The following is an 18,955-nucleotide window of genomic DNA, read 5'->3' on the forward strand; positions in this document are numbered from 1 at the left end:
TGGAGGCCATGTCTCTTGCCCTGTGGGGTGTTGTGTAGTTTATTGTTGTTCTTGCTCCTGATATCTGGTCATAAATCACTGCAGGAGGCGCTTTCTTTCTTTCTTTCTGTTTTTTTTTTTTCTGCATGATGTTGAGTATTTAGAATTTTTGAAAGTGGACTTCTGTTCTGTTGATGTTCTTTTCAGCACTCCTGCTACTCTGGAACAGAGCTATGTGGTGTGTGAGCTGCATCAGAAGGTCAACATGCTCTTCTCATTTTTGAGGAGTCATCTGCAGAAAAAGATTATTGTCTTTTTCGCTTGCTGCAAAGAGGTAGGTGTTCACACGTCTCCTGCTTTTTTGTGACAGCATTTGAAGTTGTGTGTTTACGTATTGACCAGTTATAGTTCTAGGGAAATTGTGACTACAGTCGTCATTCTCCCTTGAACATCTGGTATAGTAAGTATTTTGCTTCATGACTTCTAATCCCTGCATGAAAACTAAGCTGTTTCAGGACATTACACTATATTAAGTATCTCACTACTAGGTTCTCATCCAGCACTCTGCATTTATTGAGCACTGTTGCTGATCTACCCTTTTTTGTTTTGTTTTTTATTTTAACAATTTTTGATAGCATAATGACTAATGCCAATAGTTTATCTGTTCTGTCTGATGTGAGTATTTCCATTTCTAAATTTTTTAAATTGTTTGTGCTGTCCCGGTGCATTAGTTTCCCTTTTGAGTCTTGGTGGTTCTCAGTGTTTTCCCTCATGCTCTTAAGTAGGACTCATACTCATTTCTTCCAATTTCCAATTATTTTCAGTGGGATAGAAATTCTTTGTTCGCTATGTTTTTACACACTGGCCACTTCATGTTTTACGCACCCTGCATGGCCATTTTTATGTTAGTTGCTCCAGATGACTTGAGTTAAAAATAAGTTTAATTTGAAGTGTCTTAGTACTCCTGTCTAGCAGAGCTGAAGTGTTTTTTTTTTTTTGTTTTGTTTTTGTTGTTTTTTTCAACGCTGACCAATCACATCAAAGAAAAGGCAGGCCTTCAGTGACATTTGTAATAGAAGAGAGAATGCTGAGTGCCTGAACTGTATGATTTCACATGACGTGAACAAATAGCAATTTTTTTTTGGCTAGTAAACAGTAGTAGTTAATTTTTCTGCTCATAATTATTAAAATAAGAACTAGCTGTCAGAGCTGATTGACATTTGCAGTGCTGTTTTAGATGGAAGCAGCATGAACCCCCAAGAAAAGTGTAACCTGCAGCTTGTTCATTAGGAATTTGAACACAGATTTCTGTAAAGTTTCTGTAAAAACTCCTACATAAATAAAAATGAGTTGAACTGAATTGCACTGCATTAATAATATCTGCCACCAGCTTCTTCTTTAGTCAGTGAGTGTGACCTTGTGTGACTGTGCGTTTTGTCCAGGTGCAGTACCTGTTCCGTGTCTTCTGTCGACTGCGGCCAGGCATCTCAGTGCTTGCCCTGCATGGAAAGCAGCAGCAGATGAAGAGGGTGGAGGTCTATAATGAGTTTGTCCGCAAGAAAGCTGCTGTGCTCTTTGCTACAGACATTGCTGCAAGAGGCCTCGGTAGCTAAAGCTCTTTCATCCATGTTCCATTTCTCTGCTACCAAAACCTCTTCAAAATATTAACTTGGCAGGAGAAGGAAAAACATTCTTAACGTTTATTTTAGCTATTGTTTAATTAGTTTTAAGTATGTTTTACTCCAAAAAAAAAGTTGGGACAGTATGACAAATGGAGGAAAAAACAACAAAAAGCAGTGATTTGGAAGTCCGCTTTGACCTGTAGTTGAAAAGACAAAATATTAAATGTTTAACCTTATTAACTTGATTGTTTTTGTAAATGTATGCTCATTCTGAATCTAATGCCTGCAATGTATTCCAAAAAACGTTGAGGTAGGGACTATTTAGTCCATGCTTATTTCAATATCACTAGCAAGAATCATTCTGCATGTGTTACTACAACATGGCTGCATAGTTAGAGGGTGCAACTGGCCTGTCTGCTGTCCAGAAAGTTGAGAACATTGAAAATGTGGTGCTTTATTAAGCGTAATGACAAAGTTTTCATTGAACTCCTCAGTCTCCAAGCACAGCAGTGAAAATTCTCTTACCTCAACTTTTTGCATTTTTTAATAGTTTCCTATTTAATACATGTCAAAGTAAATTCACTAATCACTGACTCACTTATTTTGGAAATGAGAATTACCATTTTTGACTAATTCTATTTGTCTAGTATTCATTAATTTTTACACAGTGTGAAAGGCAGATGCCTTTTTGTCAAATTGTGTAAACAATGAAAATAGAGAGAAAATGACAGTTGATTTGATATGACTGCAAGCATCCAGCTGAGGTACAGAGGTCTAAGACCCTGCTTTTCAAATGAATTTGTGGTTTATGCTTTGCTAAGTTATTAATCAGGGTTTAATCTATTTGTAGATTTTCCTGCTGTGAACTGGGTGGTGCAGTTTGACTGTCCAGAGGATGCCAACACATACATCCACAGAGTGGGGAGGACAGCCAGGTATTATACATATGTTGTATTTAGTCATGTGCTGATATTAACACACCTTAAATGAGCCCCAGTAGATGGCAGTGTTGTTTATTTCTTTATAATCCCACTTCAGGCATCTTCAGTGCTGTATTTGTCCTATGTACAGTACCACAGCTACAGTCAATAATCACTCAGTTCTGCAGACACTGTGCATTTAGTGTTTATTCCCTTTCACCTAGAGCACTGCTGTTTTATTTGTGCTACAGAAAGAAAAAATACCCATAATCTGAGTGTCTCACATAATGTCCCACAAAAAGGAAAACTTTATTTATTTATTTATTTATTTATTTACATTAACTTCTTGTTTCATGTCCTGCCACAGTATTTTGAGTTTAGATCTAGAAACTCCCAAAGTTTTGTTTTTGCCTATTTTAATCCTGATGTGGACCTTGTTTTGCATTGTGGATTCTTTCCTTGATGCATGACCTAAATATACTTCATCTTCTGATTTCATTGTCAGATTGTCTCCATAAGAATCCTCTGAAACAGAACAATTTCATAACTCTTTTGATTTATGACAGGTCCTGACAGCATCCTCACACAATAACATTACTACTGTCATGTTTGGCTGGTGTTACTGTAGTGTTCCTAGTATCACTTACTGTATTTACATGTACTTGACATAGCAAGACTCGTGCTATTGTACATATCTGTCCACAGGGCACTGTCCTCAAATTTTTGAGAATTATCCAAATGCTTCTTGGCAATAGTTAATGTAAGTAAATCTGAGACCTGGTCAGAAGTGTTTCTATCTTGGTACTCACCCATGAAACCCGTATTTGCCCATCAGTCTCTTTGTACATGTAGAGGCACTCATCTTAGCTGAGGCAAGAGAAGCCTGCAGTTCTTTGGAAGTTTTTCTATGTATTAATTTTTGTTAATTCTTTGACTTTTTGGCTGCTTTTACACTGTGTCCTTGGAGAAATTTTGGCAGGCAGGCCACTCCGGAGAAGATGCACTGTTGTTCCAAGTGTTCTTCATTTTGAGATTGTGACTCTCACTTGTTCCTTGGAGTCTCAGAGCCTTGGAAAAAGAATATAAATGTAACACTTTCCAACTTGCAACTACTTCTAATTTTCTTGTTACTTGGTGCTGGCTTTGGTCAATAGGGATGCAATGATATAGGAATTGTGTGCCGATGTCGACATCCAAAATTTTTCATGGACATATCTGCTGATGCTGTTTAGTAAACATTTATAATATGCAAAAGTTAGGTCTATATCCAACCAGATTAGCGTTTACAGAGAAATATAACATTTATTTCTGTAGGATTAGCTAAACCTTTTGCTTTTCTAAACGTCAGTAAATGCATCAAGTATTGGTTTAAAATATTGATCAAATCTAAACAGCAAATATTTTCTGATACAGACATCATGCTGATATCATTGTGCTTTGCTAGTGTTCATCATCTTGGTTTGATTGTCCCTGTATGTGAGCTGCTTTTAGTTGGAGCAGAGACTTTTTCCACACAGGGCCATTGATGTTGGATAACAATATGAAAGGTTTACAAAGCATTTTACATTTGTCTCAAAGTGTAGGTTTTGTAGGGCCTAAATCATTCACTGTTTTAAAAAATGCCATAATAGTAACAGCCAAGAAGGAATCAAATGCTATTTCACAGCTCTGTATACTGAGTAAAGTTAACACTTCATAAGCATGACTTCTATCCTGTCTCTCTAGCAATGAGTGGTAGAAACGTGGTAGAGTGCAGTTGTGTCAGTGGCCAAAGCCCTAATACAGCACTGACAAAGCAATTTAGCATTGGATATGTTTTTTGTTAAAAATAAAATAAGTAAAAAATAATGTGCTCTCATCTCTGTCTGTCCCAGTAAGTGGCAGTGAGGTATGTGGCCAAAACCATAATAGTGTGATAGTAAATAGAAGTAGTGTGTAATAAATAGATTCATTAGGTAGGAATGTAACGATGCAATGTATTGCATTGCAGGTTACTGTATAGTGTTTTTGTGTTATAACTGGTATATTAGCTTGGAACTAAAATTATTAGCTTAGATGGAAACCACTAGATTGGGACACATTCAAACATTGTACTTATACAATACTGAATGTTAAAAAGGAAACATAGGCATATCCATATACTTATTAATATATACATAATACATATTAATATATTTTCAGCTTCTCCTTACTTGTGAAAAATGTATTAAGTCTTGATGCCACTTGATGTATTCTTGAATCGTATTGAATCAAGTTCTGATTTTTGTGGATTATGCACCCTTACCATTTGGTTGTAGATAACTTTATTTAATTAAATGAAATAATATTAAACGTTTACTGAAACAAAACTTGTATTTAGAAGCAAAACAACAACTCTTTGGTGAAAACATGTGGTTTGACTTCACACAGTGTGGCAGATGCTAAACAGAACCCCTAATCACAGCAATGTTTGATCTGAGATCTTGATCTTTTGTATTATGCTCTAGTTGAGGACTTGAAATCGCTCCATGAAAAACTGTAAGACATCATTAAGGCTTAGTTTTTTGACAGCACTGTATGTTGATTGAGGTTAGCATTTTCTGAGTGTGGTCTCTTAGATGTCTTTATCCTAGTAAGTTACAGTGAGTATCAGAAAGTTTTGAATGTTTTGCCAGTGGCCAAAGCCCTGGTGTTTATGCAGAGCACCTGCTGTAGCTGTGACTGTGTGCATGTGGAGCCTGACTGAGCTTGTTTAGGGCCTCTGGCTGAAGACAAGTCTCTACTCCGCTACTCTTTTCTACTGATACAGTTTCCCTCACTGCTCAGCGCAACATGGCGGCTGTCTGGTTGCTCGCTTGGTTCTTGTAGCTGGTCTGTTGGATGTCAGCATGCTCAGCCTGTCTCTTTTGTGTCAGCCTCAACAGGAATCAGCATGCTCCCCTCGTCACTTTTACATATCAGCGCCTCCACTCCAGCGCTCATGGGCTTTAATAAGCCTCTTATTCAAGACCAGCCTAGGCTTACCAAAACTAAGCCAGCCTTTTGTTGGCAGGCTGCTTTTTGAAGGGGTGTAATAGCAGAATTAGCATCCAAAAGTGATGTGCATGTGCTCTGTCCATCAACTAATTGCGTTTGTGTATTTATCTGTTGAATTTGGAAATTGGAAGCAATAATGCATTTTTCTTTCTATCAAGTGGCATATATATAATGTGGTATAACATGATATTGTTGGTTAATTTATTTCCCCACCCACTGGTGCGCAGTGATGAAATTAAGACATTTTACAGGTAGGCAAAAGTCTTTAGACAGTTTCAAATTTACAGTTTAAAATCACATTAAAAGAAGAAGCTTGTCTTTAAATGATATAATATGATGAACATGACCTGCCACACACATGTACACGCTAAATAAGGTAAGTTTTGATTTCAGGTTGACTTAAAAACTATATATTTCTGCAAATGGGAGTTCAGACCATATAGCTAGTGAATACCTTTTGTAAATTTAAACATCATTCTAATTTTCTAAATGTGTGGAGAGTGCTGAAGAGCAGGTGAGTCAAGGAACACTTCTGTCTAGGTTCACTTTGAAATTTTTAAAGATAATTCCACAAAAATGGAATATAAATAAACTTATTTGCAGTATAATGTTAAAACTGTACTATAAGTTTGGGGATTTGGAGATCTCAATGGTGAAAATGTGCAATTGCACACAATATGCAAATGAGTATTTTGTAACGTTGTTTGTGCTTCGCACCCCCCTGGTCTGATGGGTGAGTCTGGATTTGGCGAATGTAAGGAGAACATTACCTGCCTGCCTGCATTGTGCCAAATGTTTGGTGGAGGAGGAATAATGTCATGGGGTTGTTTTCGGGGATTGGCCGAAGCCCCTTCCAGTGTAGGGAAATCTTAATGATTCAGTATACCAAGACATTTTGGACAATCCTCTACTTTCAACTTTGTGGGAACAGTTTTCTGAAGGCCCTTTTCTGTTCTGCTGTTTTACATGCAAAGGGAGGGAAAAACTCCATATTAATGCGTATGGATTTAGAATGGGATGTCATAAAAGCTCCTGTGGTGTAGCATGTAGGCGTCCCATAACATTTGTTCATTTAGTGTACCATGTTTGGAAAACTGACACAATGAGTGTGAAAGGATGGCATTGCAACCTGTACCATGAGTTGTGAAGGTGCTGAGACCGGTAACACACTGAAAAGCTGTGTTAACATCAAATAAATCATTGGATCACGAAATGAAAGAGTAGTGGGACTTTGTGCAACAAGTGATGCTATGCATATCTAAAAAATGTAACACTTTTGAATGTCGCAGCATACCTTATGATTGGGTATTGGTATGTCTGATGCTATCTGCAGGTACAAGGAAGGAGGAGAGGCTCTGCTCGTCCTGTTGCCTTCAGAAGAGAAGGGTATGATCGCTCAGCTTCAAGAGAAAAAAGTCCCCATCAACAAAATCCAGTGAGTGACTCTCTTTTATATGTATATGCTGAGGGATTGAACAACAGTAAACCTCAGCAGGATTATAACCCGTCTAGATGTTTTGTGTGTGTGTGTGTGTGTGTGTGTGTGTGTGTGTGTGTGTGTGTGTGTGTGTGTGTGGTGCCCGCATGTAGCCCAGCTGCTTGCTCCTGTGTCTGGATGCTGGTTTATCAGCAGGCAGCAGTAGCAGCTGCTGCTGTGTGAGGAATGGATATGGCCCCATGCAGCCAAGCAGGCTGAGAATAGAGACTGACAGGTTTAATTCAGAGCCAGTACAGATTTGGCTCTGTTGCTACATACATATTGGAGGTGGATCAATACCAGTTACAAAGGATATGCAGCTAGAAATGCAGACATGCAGAAACTGTGCAGAAAGGAAACTGTAAAACTAAAATTTGTAGTGCAGTCACTATATTTCAGGAGTTGAATCATCTACTGACTATTTGGTGAATCTCAGCTAAACAAACCATGCATGACCTTTTGGCTAAACTGTCAATTACAAAGCACCTATATGCACAGCTCAAAACCCCTTTAACTACTAACCTATGCAAATAGTTCAGACGTGATCATTTTAACAAGTTGTAAGTGGTTCACTAGCATTAACTGTGAATGTGCTCAGGCAGGCTTGCTGTAACAGAGTGCTACCACTGTTGTTTTGCAGGGTGAACCCGGAGAAGCTGGTATCCGTGCAGCAGAAGCTGGAGGCCTTCCTGGCCCAGGAGAAGGAGCAGAAGGAGAGAGCTCAGAGAGTGAGTGCCAGTTTCTTCTGCTCTAACTGAATTAAATTCTACTCATTATGCGACAGTTATGGCACTGTTGCTTAGAAGAGAAGCCAGAGCAGTTGTGTTCTGAATGTTTTTTGGAGGCTAGAGCGCTAATAATCTCTGTTTCAGAGAGTGGAACTGTGTGAAGTGTGATGAAGCGAAAACATGGCGCTTTGTTAGTTGGGTTTTGTCTGTGCCATATTTTCATATGGTACCCTCGGACATCACTTAACAATTCTCCGTCTGTTTTTTCCCTTCTTTTTCTCAACCACAGTGTTTCGTTTCCTACCTTCGCTCCATCTATCTGATGAAGAACAAAGACGTCTTTGATGTGTTTCAGCTCAAGCTCCCAGAATACGCCACGTGGGTAGATTCTTTAAATAAGACTGAATATCTGAATATCTCGGAGCCTGAATGTGTTTTTTCAAAGTTCTTCAGATGTTGTGGCATCACTATGCAGCATTTCCTCAAACAGCTAAAAACAGATGAATCCAAACACCATATTACACAATTCGCATTACAAAAAATTAATTAACAACTGAATCTAAAGATCTTTCATGCTGATTTTTCATGCTGATCATTCACTATCTAGTCATTCGTTTTTTTATTATTATTATTATGTAAAAATGATTTTTGCTCCCATTTTATTTCCATCAATAGTTGGACTTTACAATAGTTACTGTAAAGTTGACTGCAATGTGTGTATATCTGATCATTTGCATAGAGTATATCTTTGCTGTATTAAAACCATATCTTTAAACGGTAAATTTGGGAAAGGAAAAAGCATTCTTAACTTTACTGTACATTAATGTACCAGTACTTGTATTCCAAGCAATTGTGGAACATTGTATTGGTGTATATTTTGATCTGGGAGCAACAATATATATTAACTGATTCTCATTGTTGCAGGTCTCTGGGTTTAGCTGTAGCTCCTCGGGTGCGGTTCCTGGGAAAGGCACAGAAGCAGAGAGAGACAGCAGCTCAGGAAAGCAACACTGCTGCAGAGAGCGATTCAGATGAGGAACTCAAGAGCTTCAAGGCCCAGCTCAGAGGAGACAGCAAACCCAGCACACAAAATTCTCAGTCTGAAGAGGAGGAGGACAGCGATGAAGAGGAGGAGGATGACAGTGAAGAAGAGGATGAGGATGATGAAGAGGAAGAAAGAGACAAGAATACTGGAGGTCTGCTTGGTACTGATGAGGAAGAAGATGATGACTTAAGGGATGTAGACCTACTGACAGTCAAACAAAAAGATGTGTTTAATGTCAATGAAAACGAGCAGGACGAGAAGGTGAATACCACTTCCTTTCTGTCAGCTTACAGTCTACAGTCATTTGACACATTAATACTTTGTTCTTACAGTTTATAATGGAAGCTGACTGTGGAAATGCCATAGCCATGTAGTGTTCTCTGAATAGACATTTATTTTTATATATATATATATATATATATATATATATATATATATATATATATATATATATATATATATGTATATGTATATATATATATATGTATATATATATATATATATATATATATATATATATATATATATATATATATGTGTGTGTGTGTGTGTGTGTGTGTGTGTGTGTGTGTGTGTGTGTATATATATATATATATATATATATATATATATATATATATAAATAATGTGTATGTATATGTGGTAGTTTATAGGAATCAGATCAGAATCAGCAACGATTGGAATCAGTCATGATCAGAATTTTGCTCCACATCGAATCAGAAATTAGCCAGTTTATTATTGCTGTATGGGCAGATCTGTGTAATACAAATACTGTCAGTCAGGTAGTGCATGTGCCCTGTATTTGAACGCTTCTGCTACACCTATAATAAAATGCCATAGCCTAATTATACATGTCTAATTATGCTAAATAGCCATTCAGTTTGGCCGACAAACACACAAATAATGTTACTTATATTGTGACTTTGGCTAAAAAAAAAGTACTGAAAGTGTGGTAGCTTGTTTCATAAGTTCTTTTAGCCCAGAATGTTGGGTTAAAAAAAAAAAAGACTTGGCCAAATTAGGCCCAAAAAAAATCACCCGTTGACCAAAAAAGCTGTAAAGGAATCAGAATCAGCCATAAAAATTCATGAACGGTGCATCCCTAATGCTTGGTATTTCCAAGCTCTCTATATTTGCTTGTTTATGATGCATGCACTTGTTTAATCTTCTGGAAGGACTGATGATGCCCACAGTATGCTTGGAAAATCCTGTAGTAACATAATTGATCACTCTTAACTATAGCTTGTCATATGTTGAACTCTAGGGAAGTAATATGCTCTGGCTTGGCAGAGTCTGTCCAAAGGTCTTGTTTCTGTAGTTTGATACTCCTCCTGGAATCTCCTATAAAGTTTCACTACATTCTCATATAGAATGCCTGAGTGCAGAGTGAGCATGAGAATCCAGCTTTTTGCAGCCTCTGTGGTCCTGTGTGTTGGCCTTTGTGTTATTTTCAGGAGACTCTCTAGACTTGGCAAATTATGTAAAACACCTCTCAGTATGCCGCCAGCACAGGGAAAGCAAGTACTCTTCGGCAAGCTTCTGCAGATTGGGAGTGAGTCAAAACTATGACTCATAAACGTCTGAGGTGTGGTAGCGAGCAGTGCAAACAAAAAACACTGTCCTTCTTTGTTTAGATGTTCTTGCTGTTAGCGGTTTCTACACTGTGGACCCTGTTGTTATGAGAGTGTATGAGTAGTGCTGTGTCTCTGTTCTGAGCATTGATTGGAAAGTGCTGAAAGTTCCCTGCAAGTAATAATAAGCCTAAATCTGTGCAAGACACAAGGAGATACTGCAGAAACATTAACCAGGAAAATACATTCTTTGTCTTTTTAAATCTTGATTTGTAAAATAATTATTCTCTTGTTCACTGCCTTACAGCTGTGAATACACATTTGTTGCAGTATGCTCTATACTATTCAGGACCATGCAGTATGCTGTGAGCCATAGCTTTCCAAGCCGCTGTTATGAAAATATTTCTTGTGAAATGTTTTGCATGGTTCACTTAGCATAATCCATCTTAATATGTGGTGACAGTTACTATCAGCTTGCTGTGATGTTGATTCCTTTCTGTCTACAGCCTTTTTGGTGCAAGCCATTTAGCTAATTCTCACCAGTATTTACTATTCTGTTCTATCCTGCTTTGTAGGCTTGTGAGATTGTGTACAAAATACCATGTGATTGCACCCCTAGCCATCACATGATCGTATCATGAGTGATCTGGAAAAATATTTGAGTGTTTTTCAGAACGCATGTAAAAAAGATGCTGCAAAAATTGCAAGAAAGGCTGGTACTAACCTATAGACTGAGGAGCAGACTAGAATATTCTGAAGCCAGACAGCATCCCAGGACTGATGCAGTAGAATGCAGGGTCAGAGACTATCCTTCATTTATTTAATTTCCCTTCATTAAGTATGAGTTGTTTATTTTTCAGCATCAAAAAAGCTGAAAACATATTAAACAAATTCTTACAGAAGTTTAAAAAATGAAATATCATCTCAGTTTTTGCATTCTTTACTGTGTCCACCTTTTGCCTTTACAGCTTTTGTTCTTTTCAGGAGACTTGCTTTCAGTTTTTTGAAGAAACGTGTTTATTTTTTTGCCACAGTTCAGTCTTAGGAGTTGGTTGCTATTTTTGCTTCTCACAACCCATGTAATCCCAAACATGTTCAGTCATGTTGAGGTCTGGACCTTGAGGTGGCCATTCCATTACTCTTAGAACAGCAGTAACTTCTTTGTTTGAATTACAAATTTTATTCTCTCCTTTTCTCAGTAATAGCTTCTTGGACAGCTACACATCCTTTCAGACTCATGGCATTGAGTTGCCTTCCCACAGTAGAAGGATACTTAGGAACACTTATGAATTTTTTCAGATCTGCAGCAAGAATGGGGCTTGATTTTTCTCTTCTCCCTTAAAGATGAAAGCTTTAGTGCTGTCAGTATCTTTCATTTTTTTAAACTCCAGTTTTGGAAACTCTTTGCTTTTGTTTTTTCTTTCTTTCTTTCTTTCTTAACTTTTTACCTCACACATCTTTGTGTTGTGCGATGGGTGAGTGGATTATCTGATAGGTGATATTTCAGATGAGAAATTAATAGGTTGTATCTAATGAGTGTTTTGACTTAAACGAAGGCCAGTGTCAGACTAAAGCTGTGGGTGGTGTGTTTTCTAACATTAAAAATTGTCTAACTTGATGGCCATCATTAGGGCAACCTTTTGGTGATTCCTGATACTTTCATCAGTTGAATACCTGCAGCATTGTATCTTATGTATACTTTTCTCTCCACTGTAGGTTGACGAAGGCAAGAACAAAAAAGAGTCTAAATTCAAGGAGGCAAAGAAAATTCAAAAGAGAAACTTCAGGGTGAACACAAAGAAGATCTTCACAGATGAGGGGGAGGTCTGTGTAATGCTTCTTCTGAACTAGCCTGTTAATTGTTGTAGTTGTGTAATGGGGCAAAATGTCTTTTGTTTGGAAGAAGATCCTTTCCCATGTAAATGTCTCACAATACCTAACAAAAAATATAGAGAATAAGAATGTTCTCAGAAGAGTAGTAGAACTGCAAAGCAACAGTTGATCCTCTCATAAAGAGTTTTCAGATATTAAAGGCTTGCAGTACGCTGAGAATGTAATAATTTAAAAAGCCTTTCTCTGAAACCTGAAGTACCACAGATGTAATTCTTGTCATTTTGTCAGAGTGGATGTCTTTTGAGTGCAGGGTCTTAAAGTTTTGATCTTACAATATCAATGGCTCATGATACCAGACCTAGACCTGCTTTTATATGAAAGTAATGGAACTGCAAAACCAGTGTTAGTCTTCAAGCATTTCTGATGGCTTGCACAAAAACCCCTTAACATTGGGATTGCTGCAGGTGGTGCAGCAGTGGCCTCCGCAGCAGAGGACAATAGTGCAAGATGAGGAGGAGGAGGAGGAGGATGATGAGGAGACATCAGGCATTAACGTGGAGGCAGCCAAGGAACGTCTACGCAAGGAGGACCAAGAGTTTGATAAGAAGGAATACACCAGAAAGATTAAAGAGAAACACCGGGTAAGACTTGCTGCTTTCCTGGTGCACGCAAAATGATACTCTGTCCAGATTGATTCCATGCCTTTTAGCAATTTAAGGGATGGGTGAGATTCCATTACCTTCTGTATAGGCACTGCAGCTTTGTTGTTATACTTGAGAGACTTGGCACAGCCTAAAAACATCTTCCACAATGGAAGTTTAAAAATTCATTGTTTCGATATAAGATCAAAAAATGCTTATAAAACACCTACAACCTAATAATTTTAGTTACTAAAGCTGACGATTAGGACTAGTAATTCACTGCCATCTTACACATGCTATTAAGTCTCTGCGTTAGAGCTGATTCCCCTGGACTTCCCCTCATTACTCTGGGCCTTAATTCTGGAGGCAGAACCAATTTGATTTAGCCAGTGGGTAATCTGAAAGGAACCCCTGCTGCATGGCTATTACAGGTTGAGGCAGATGGGAATAGCTGAGATGCCGGGGCAGGGTGCACAGCTTTAAGCCAGGGGCGCTGTAAAGTTGGACCAGGATTTTGAGTTATTACTACAGAGTCACCTTCATGACGAGATCCTAAATGATTGCTCTCCAACAAGTTCATACAGTTCATGCCGTTCAGAGGAATGCATTTTTCAGCACCTGCACTCCAGTCCAGTGGCGGAGAAGAGTGTTCAATTTCTGTCGACCACAAAATTCATATTTTGTTATTATTGATCTCTGTGAGAGCTCTGCAGTGAAGAGGCAAGAAACAATGGCTTCTATAATTATAATAAAGAGCAGATGAGTCTTGTATTCAACAGTCCAATTTGTCACACCCCTCCTCCACTTTTCTGAAGAATAAGCCAAGGCCTCTTGGTCTTCTACACCAGTCTGTTATAATAAGGTAACTGCGGAGAATAAATTATTCTTTTGCTTTCATCCCACTCATATTACACCCTATCCAGGCAAATATGAAGGTTGTGCAGGGAAAAAAGCCTCCCTGTCTGGAGTCACAGGTGCATGTCTTGCTTGAATGCTGTGATTGATGCTTGATTTCTCTTCCTAAACAAGGTCATTCAACTTTGTATAGCTGCTCATAAACAGTGGAATAAGCGGTCAGCTTTTCAGGAAAAGCCTGGACTTCCAAATCGCATTTAATTTGTATTTTCATGCAGCTGGTGTCAGTATGAAACAGAAACCCAATAATCAATTAGTGGTGTGCACGTGTACACATTAATCACTTCAGCTAGACCAGACTGGGCTGTCTCACACATACTCAGCCTGGAGTCTAGTGACTTCTCCCCACTGTGGCACACAGGCCTTTCCTTTTGATGAAGTGCAGAACTTTATGAAACTTGTGTGTTTTCCAAGTTCTCAGGTTAAGACAAAAACAATCCAGATCACCTTACGTGGCCCTTGAATTCATAGACCTATTATCCAGTTATTTTGCTACAATCCAGCACCAAAGGTTAAACAAGTTTCATGCCCCAAAATTCCTCTGTTGCTTTTTTAACATCTGAAGTACAATCAACAATACAACTACAGCAAGTTAGCTAGTGAAACACATTACATAATTGCAAAAAATATGTGTTTCAGAAGTGACTGTTCTTAATGCTACACACAGATTTTCAGACTTTGGGACACATTTATTTTAAAATAACAGCATGTAACAGCTCACTTTGTGGCCTGGGACAAGCATGCAATCTCACTCCCTGCTCTCAAATGCAGGGGTGTGGCTAAAAATGCCCCGCCTGTTGATTTTAAAACTTTTATGTTATGGTTTGGGATGGCCACCCCCCATTAGAGAGTACCCCGTAAATGATGATTTTGTATATATTCAGCTTATTTCTGTCTAAATAAATGCTTTAGATTTAAATAGATTGACGCAATGCTTGTATATTTCTACGGTCTGTATACTTGTTCCATGATGCACCAAGAACATCACTACAACAGCCTCTGTGAGAGCAAATCAGATATTTATGACCAGTATATTCTCTCAGCCTGAAAGCTTTTGCATCTGTCTGTTAGATATATTCAAGTGTATAATATCAACTAGAGCAAAAGTACTAGATTTACATGCCTATACATTATTCCCATGATATTTCTATATGAACTTTTAATATCTCTGTAGTTTTAGCACTATTTGCATTTGCCATCTTTGCCCCTGCACCTTTTTAGTCTTCCATTCTGTTTGACCCCTATGAAGCAATTTCTTGAGAACATTTAGTTCGTTTTTGTTTGTTCCCTCCTTGGTGAAGGACATGTCCGGTCTTCGTCAGTCAAACTGCAACCTGGCTGCCCTCTCTTCCACACCTTTTATCACTCTCTCCCTTTTTCTTGTATTCATCTTTTCCTATCTCCTTGTTTGCCTCAGACATGCTTCACTTCGCTCTTTCGGCTGACTGATGATATGATTGCTTTCGAATCAGACTCTGATTGCATTAGGACACTAGGATGCAGTTTTTGGCTTCTGCTCTGGTGCAGTTTATCATTCTGTGTTGTTTGTTCTGAACAGGAGAAAAGGCTGAAGGAGAAGGCTGCACGAAGAGAAGCCAGCAAACGCACAAAAGAGGTGAGAACATGAAGTCATTACTCAGCATCAAGATTGAGCTTTACTCAATTTTGACTATGCCCTGCTATAATGACAAATTTATGTTGTTCTTTCTGTAGTAATACTCTGATTGGCAGTTTGAGTTATATTGTTTGGTTGACTGGAACCGTTTTCTTTTTGGAAATTGACAAATAAGCCTTAAGCAGCCTATTGAATAAGACTATTTTAAAACTGTTTAAAATTAAGTTATTCAAAGTGATGGTTTGGTGACCGATAGAAACAGATTTGAACCCCAAATGTAGCCAGTCAACTGTTTGGTGTCCAAAATTTACTTCTTTATTCTGGCACTGGACCTGTGTAAAAAATAGACAAAATAGTGGAAAATGTTGACTTCAAGATGGCAGTTGTCGCTGTCATTACTAATGCAGTATCCATTTGTGTAGGTTAGTGTGTCAATGTGTTAAATCCAATAAGCATTTCTATTTGATGTTGTCTAACACCTCTGCATGGTTTGAGGCAAGTGTGTTGATATAGGCATTTGCACAGTGGGTTAGGTGTAAGCTTATAGAACCTCTTAGCTTTATTAACCTTTTAGCTACAGTGCAAAATTAAAGCAAAACACTTTCAACTTCAAACACTAAACAAGTCTTAGCTGTTAGGGAAAACTGTATATATTTAGTTTTCTTCCAAACTACTGCTTTTAAGTTTTTTGGTGGTCCACATTAAAAAGATGTTAAGGAATGTCAGTCTGAATCGATCTAGACTCTTTGCAAGAAAGAGCATGTGCATGTCAGAGCGGTGGAGAGGTTGCCCTCAATCTGTGGCCATTCATCGGGCAGTCCATAATTTTGCAGTGGCAGCTGTCATGTGTCCTCTTGCTCTGCCCACTTGGGGATAGCTCAATCCACATCCATATGGAAATGCAGCTGGTCAGTCATTTGTCTTCTGATCAATGCTGAGGCCTGTCCAAGGACAGTTCACTATTCATCACTCCCAAACAGTGAATCCCACCGGCCCTGGAGCTCATCTTAGCCCAGCATGATATTGACTCGCACCCTCTCCAGCGCCAAGTCGCTCTACTAGCACTCAGCCTGGAATTCTTTAAGCCTGGAACTAAAGTCATTAATAGTGTATTAGGTAGGGGTGTCTTCATCAGTTCACAACAGTTAATGATATTTAATGATATTGATTAAAGCGTTTTTGGCTGAAATAAAGTAAAAGCTTAGTGTTATTTTCATTGTCTGGTTTCCACTGCAGTGTAAATCAGTGGGGTAAAACTCAGATGGCCTCAGGGTCTCTGTCCATGTGGTCTTCTGTTTGAAAAGATGCAGGGAAAAGTGTTAATTGTTGTCTAAGTTTGAAACGCATAAAATTAATCATCTAATGTTTTACCTAACATTTGTAAACGCATGTCCCATGTTTTTTCCAAGTATTTTAATCGCATAACAATCAAATGCAGCATTCTGAATAATTAAATTACTATTTAAATTGTTTTGTTTTCTAAGTATAAAAAGTCAACCCGCCTTCTACAAGAAACAAACTTAAATATAGCATTTTTCCATTGTTTTTGAATGTAACATATTAGAAAGAAATAGAAATAAAATAGCAAATAAACAGTAACTGTGTATAAAAATGTTCTCTGTAGAGGATGTGCTGATTTTCACTTAGAAAATGAACAAAACGTGATTTAACTGGATGCCAAAACTTTTGAATACAACTGCACATTCATTTAAGGGCATCTTAGTAAATGTCTATTAGCAGTTGTTGTCACCACCAGTAGTTTTACCACTACTAATAATAATGTTATAGTAGTAAAATAAATAGAATGTTCAGAAATTACTTTGTGTAATTAATTCAAGTAAACTTACATTTACCAGTATAATTTTATAGGATTTTGTCTGCAAAGGAGTGGTTAAATATTAATGTGCCATCTCTCTTGGTTCATGTCATAATTTAATTTCTTACGTCTGATGCGCTGTATTTACTTCCATGTCATGGATGAATCCACAAAGGCAGAATTTAATTAATCAGTCCAAGTTTGAAAAATAGCTACATTAGTTATAGTTAAATAACAACCATTCATGACATTCATGCTCCGTCAGTTTCTCATTTGAATGGTTCCTCTAGCATGCAGCTGTCTGTTTTTGTATTTTGGTGTAAGCATCAGCCTAAGCTGATTTCATAATGATCGTGTGGTAACCACCGCTGTGTCTGGTAGGTGAACCAAATCTACCTGTCTGATATCAAATATTTAACTGTTAAAAATTAAACAATCGATTTATGGGCTGGATTTAAGGATAAATTGTAAATGTGATGGGCTGTATAAAACTCTCACGGGCTAGTAGTTTGAGCCCCCTAGTCTAAATAGTTTGTCCTATTACACTTGTATATTTGGTGTGGTGTTTTGTGGTGTTTTTTTTTTTTAAAACCCCCCCCCCCCCCCCCTGTAAAAATAGTCTTGAATCCTACCAATCTAATTGAGTCGAGTTGCGGAGAAATTTGATATTACATCATTTGTTGAATAGTTCCCTAAAGAATAGTAATCAAATCTTTATGAGGTTAGAGATCTGCGCTTCTGGAACTAGGTCAAGAGCAGCTCATCCAGGACCTTTTTATGAGGAGCACTGCATAAAAGGATAGAATAGGTGGTGCGTGCTTTAGGACAGTTAACTTTTTTAAATAGTGCTGGTGCATCTGCTGCAGAAGTGCTTGTAATCCTACTGTAAGACTGCTTAGTAGTGGCATTTTGGTAACAGTAATTTTGAGAATTTGTTTGGGTAACTGTGAGTATTATGGTGCCCAGCGGAGATGAACCGCCCTAAATGCGAAATATCCATCTTTAAAAATTGATGTTCACCATTCCATGTTGCAAGTGTCACATGACTCTGATGATGTTGTAAAATATAAAATGGTTACAGCTTTTGTTCAATTATTCATGCTCGGAGGCTTTAGCTGCTGCTTGTGAAGAGCGATTGCTTTTGAGCTCACTCATGTGTGCGTGATGGCATTTATATACAGGAGAACTGATGAGACATGGTTCGGGGCCTTTGCAGAATAGATAATATGAATTTCAAATAGTCGCAAACTGCAATCGTTTAAGGAAATTATTTCCCCCTACCACTGTGTAGGGGCTGAAGTGACAGTGCGGATTTGGAGAGGGTGTGATTGATGGGTTATTTAAAGTAGGGAGGGAAGCGATCAATGTGCGAATGTGTTGTGTTTTGACTGGTGACAGAGACGCCTAAGCCCGGTTAAACCAATGGTGGCAAAGGAAAAATGGCATAGCGTCCTAACCAGCTGCGATCTAATCAGGCATTCTCAATATGTACGTAGTAATTTGTAACTGGAACTTCTTGCCAATTGTTTTCTTGGAACTTACTTTTGTTCTTGCCATGCTGTCCTTTTGTTTCTCTCTTTTCCCATCATTCCTTTCTCTCCCACTCACCCACTATATCTCTCTCTCTGTGTCCCTTTCTCATTTCCCTCTCTCTCACTCTCTCCCTAAGTGTCTCTCTCCTCCCTCTCTCTCTCTCGTCCCAGTAAATCATCTAAGGCATGAGAGGGAGTTGGCTTTATTCCGCACACGTGGATGTGTGTGTTCAACCCTCAAGTCTG

General features: G+C 38.2%; 1 protein-coding gene across 2 annotated transcripts in view; it reads left to right on the forward strand.

The window, feature by feature from the left end:
- ddx10 (DEAD (Asp-Glu-Ala-Asp) box polypeptide 10) overlaps positions 1-18,955 on the forward strand; it is a 30,787-nt gene that overhangs the window by 5,617 nt on the left and 6,215 nt on the right. For both annotated transcript variants that reach the window (XM_017698564.2, XM_017698565.2), the window contains exons 7-16: positions 187-313; positions 1,422-1,584; positions 2,452-2,536; positions 6,870-6,971; positions 7,654-7,741; positions 8,031-8,119; positions 8,666-9,047; positions 12,074-12,181; positions 12,655-12,831; positions 15,305-15,361. In XM_017698564.2, the coding sequence (XP_017554053.1) occupies positions 187-313; positions 1,422-1,584; positions 2,452-2,536; positions 6,870-6,971; positions 7,654-7,741; positions 8,031-8,119; positions 8,666-9,047; positions 12,074-12,181; positions 12,655-12,831; positions 15,305-15,361 (1,378 nt within the window). The remainder of the gene's footprint in view (positions 1-186; positions 314-1,421; positions 1,585-2,451; positions 2,537-6,869; positions 6,972-7,653; positions 7,742-8,030; positions 8,120-8,665; positions 9,048-12,073; positions 12,182-12,654; positions 12,832-15,304; positions 15,362-18,955) is intronic.

This window comes from Pygocentrus nattereri, chromosome 16, assembly GCF_015220715.1.
Source record: "Pygocentrus nattereri isolate fPygNat1 chromosome 16, fPygNat1.pri, whole genome shotgun sequence".
In the NCBI taxonomy this organism is placed as follows: domain Eukaryota; kingdom Metazoa; phylum Chordata; class Actinopteri; order Characiformes; family Serrasalmidae; genus Pygocentrus; species Pygocentrus nattereri.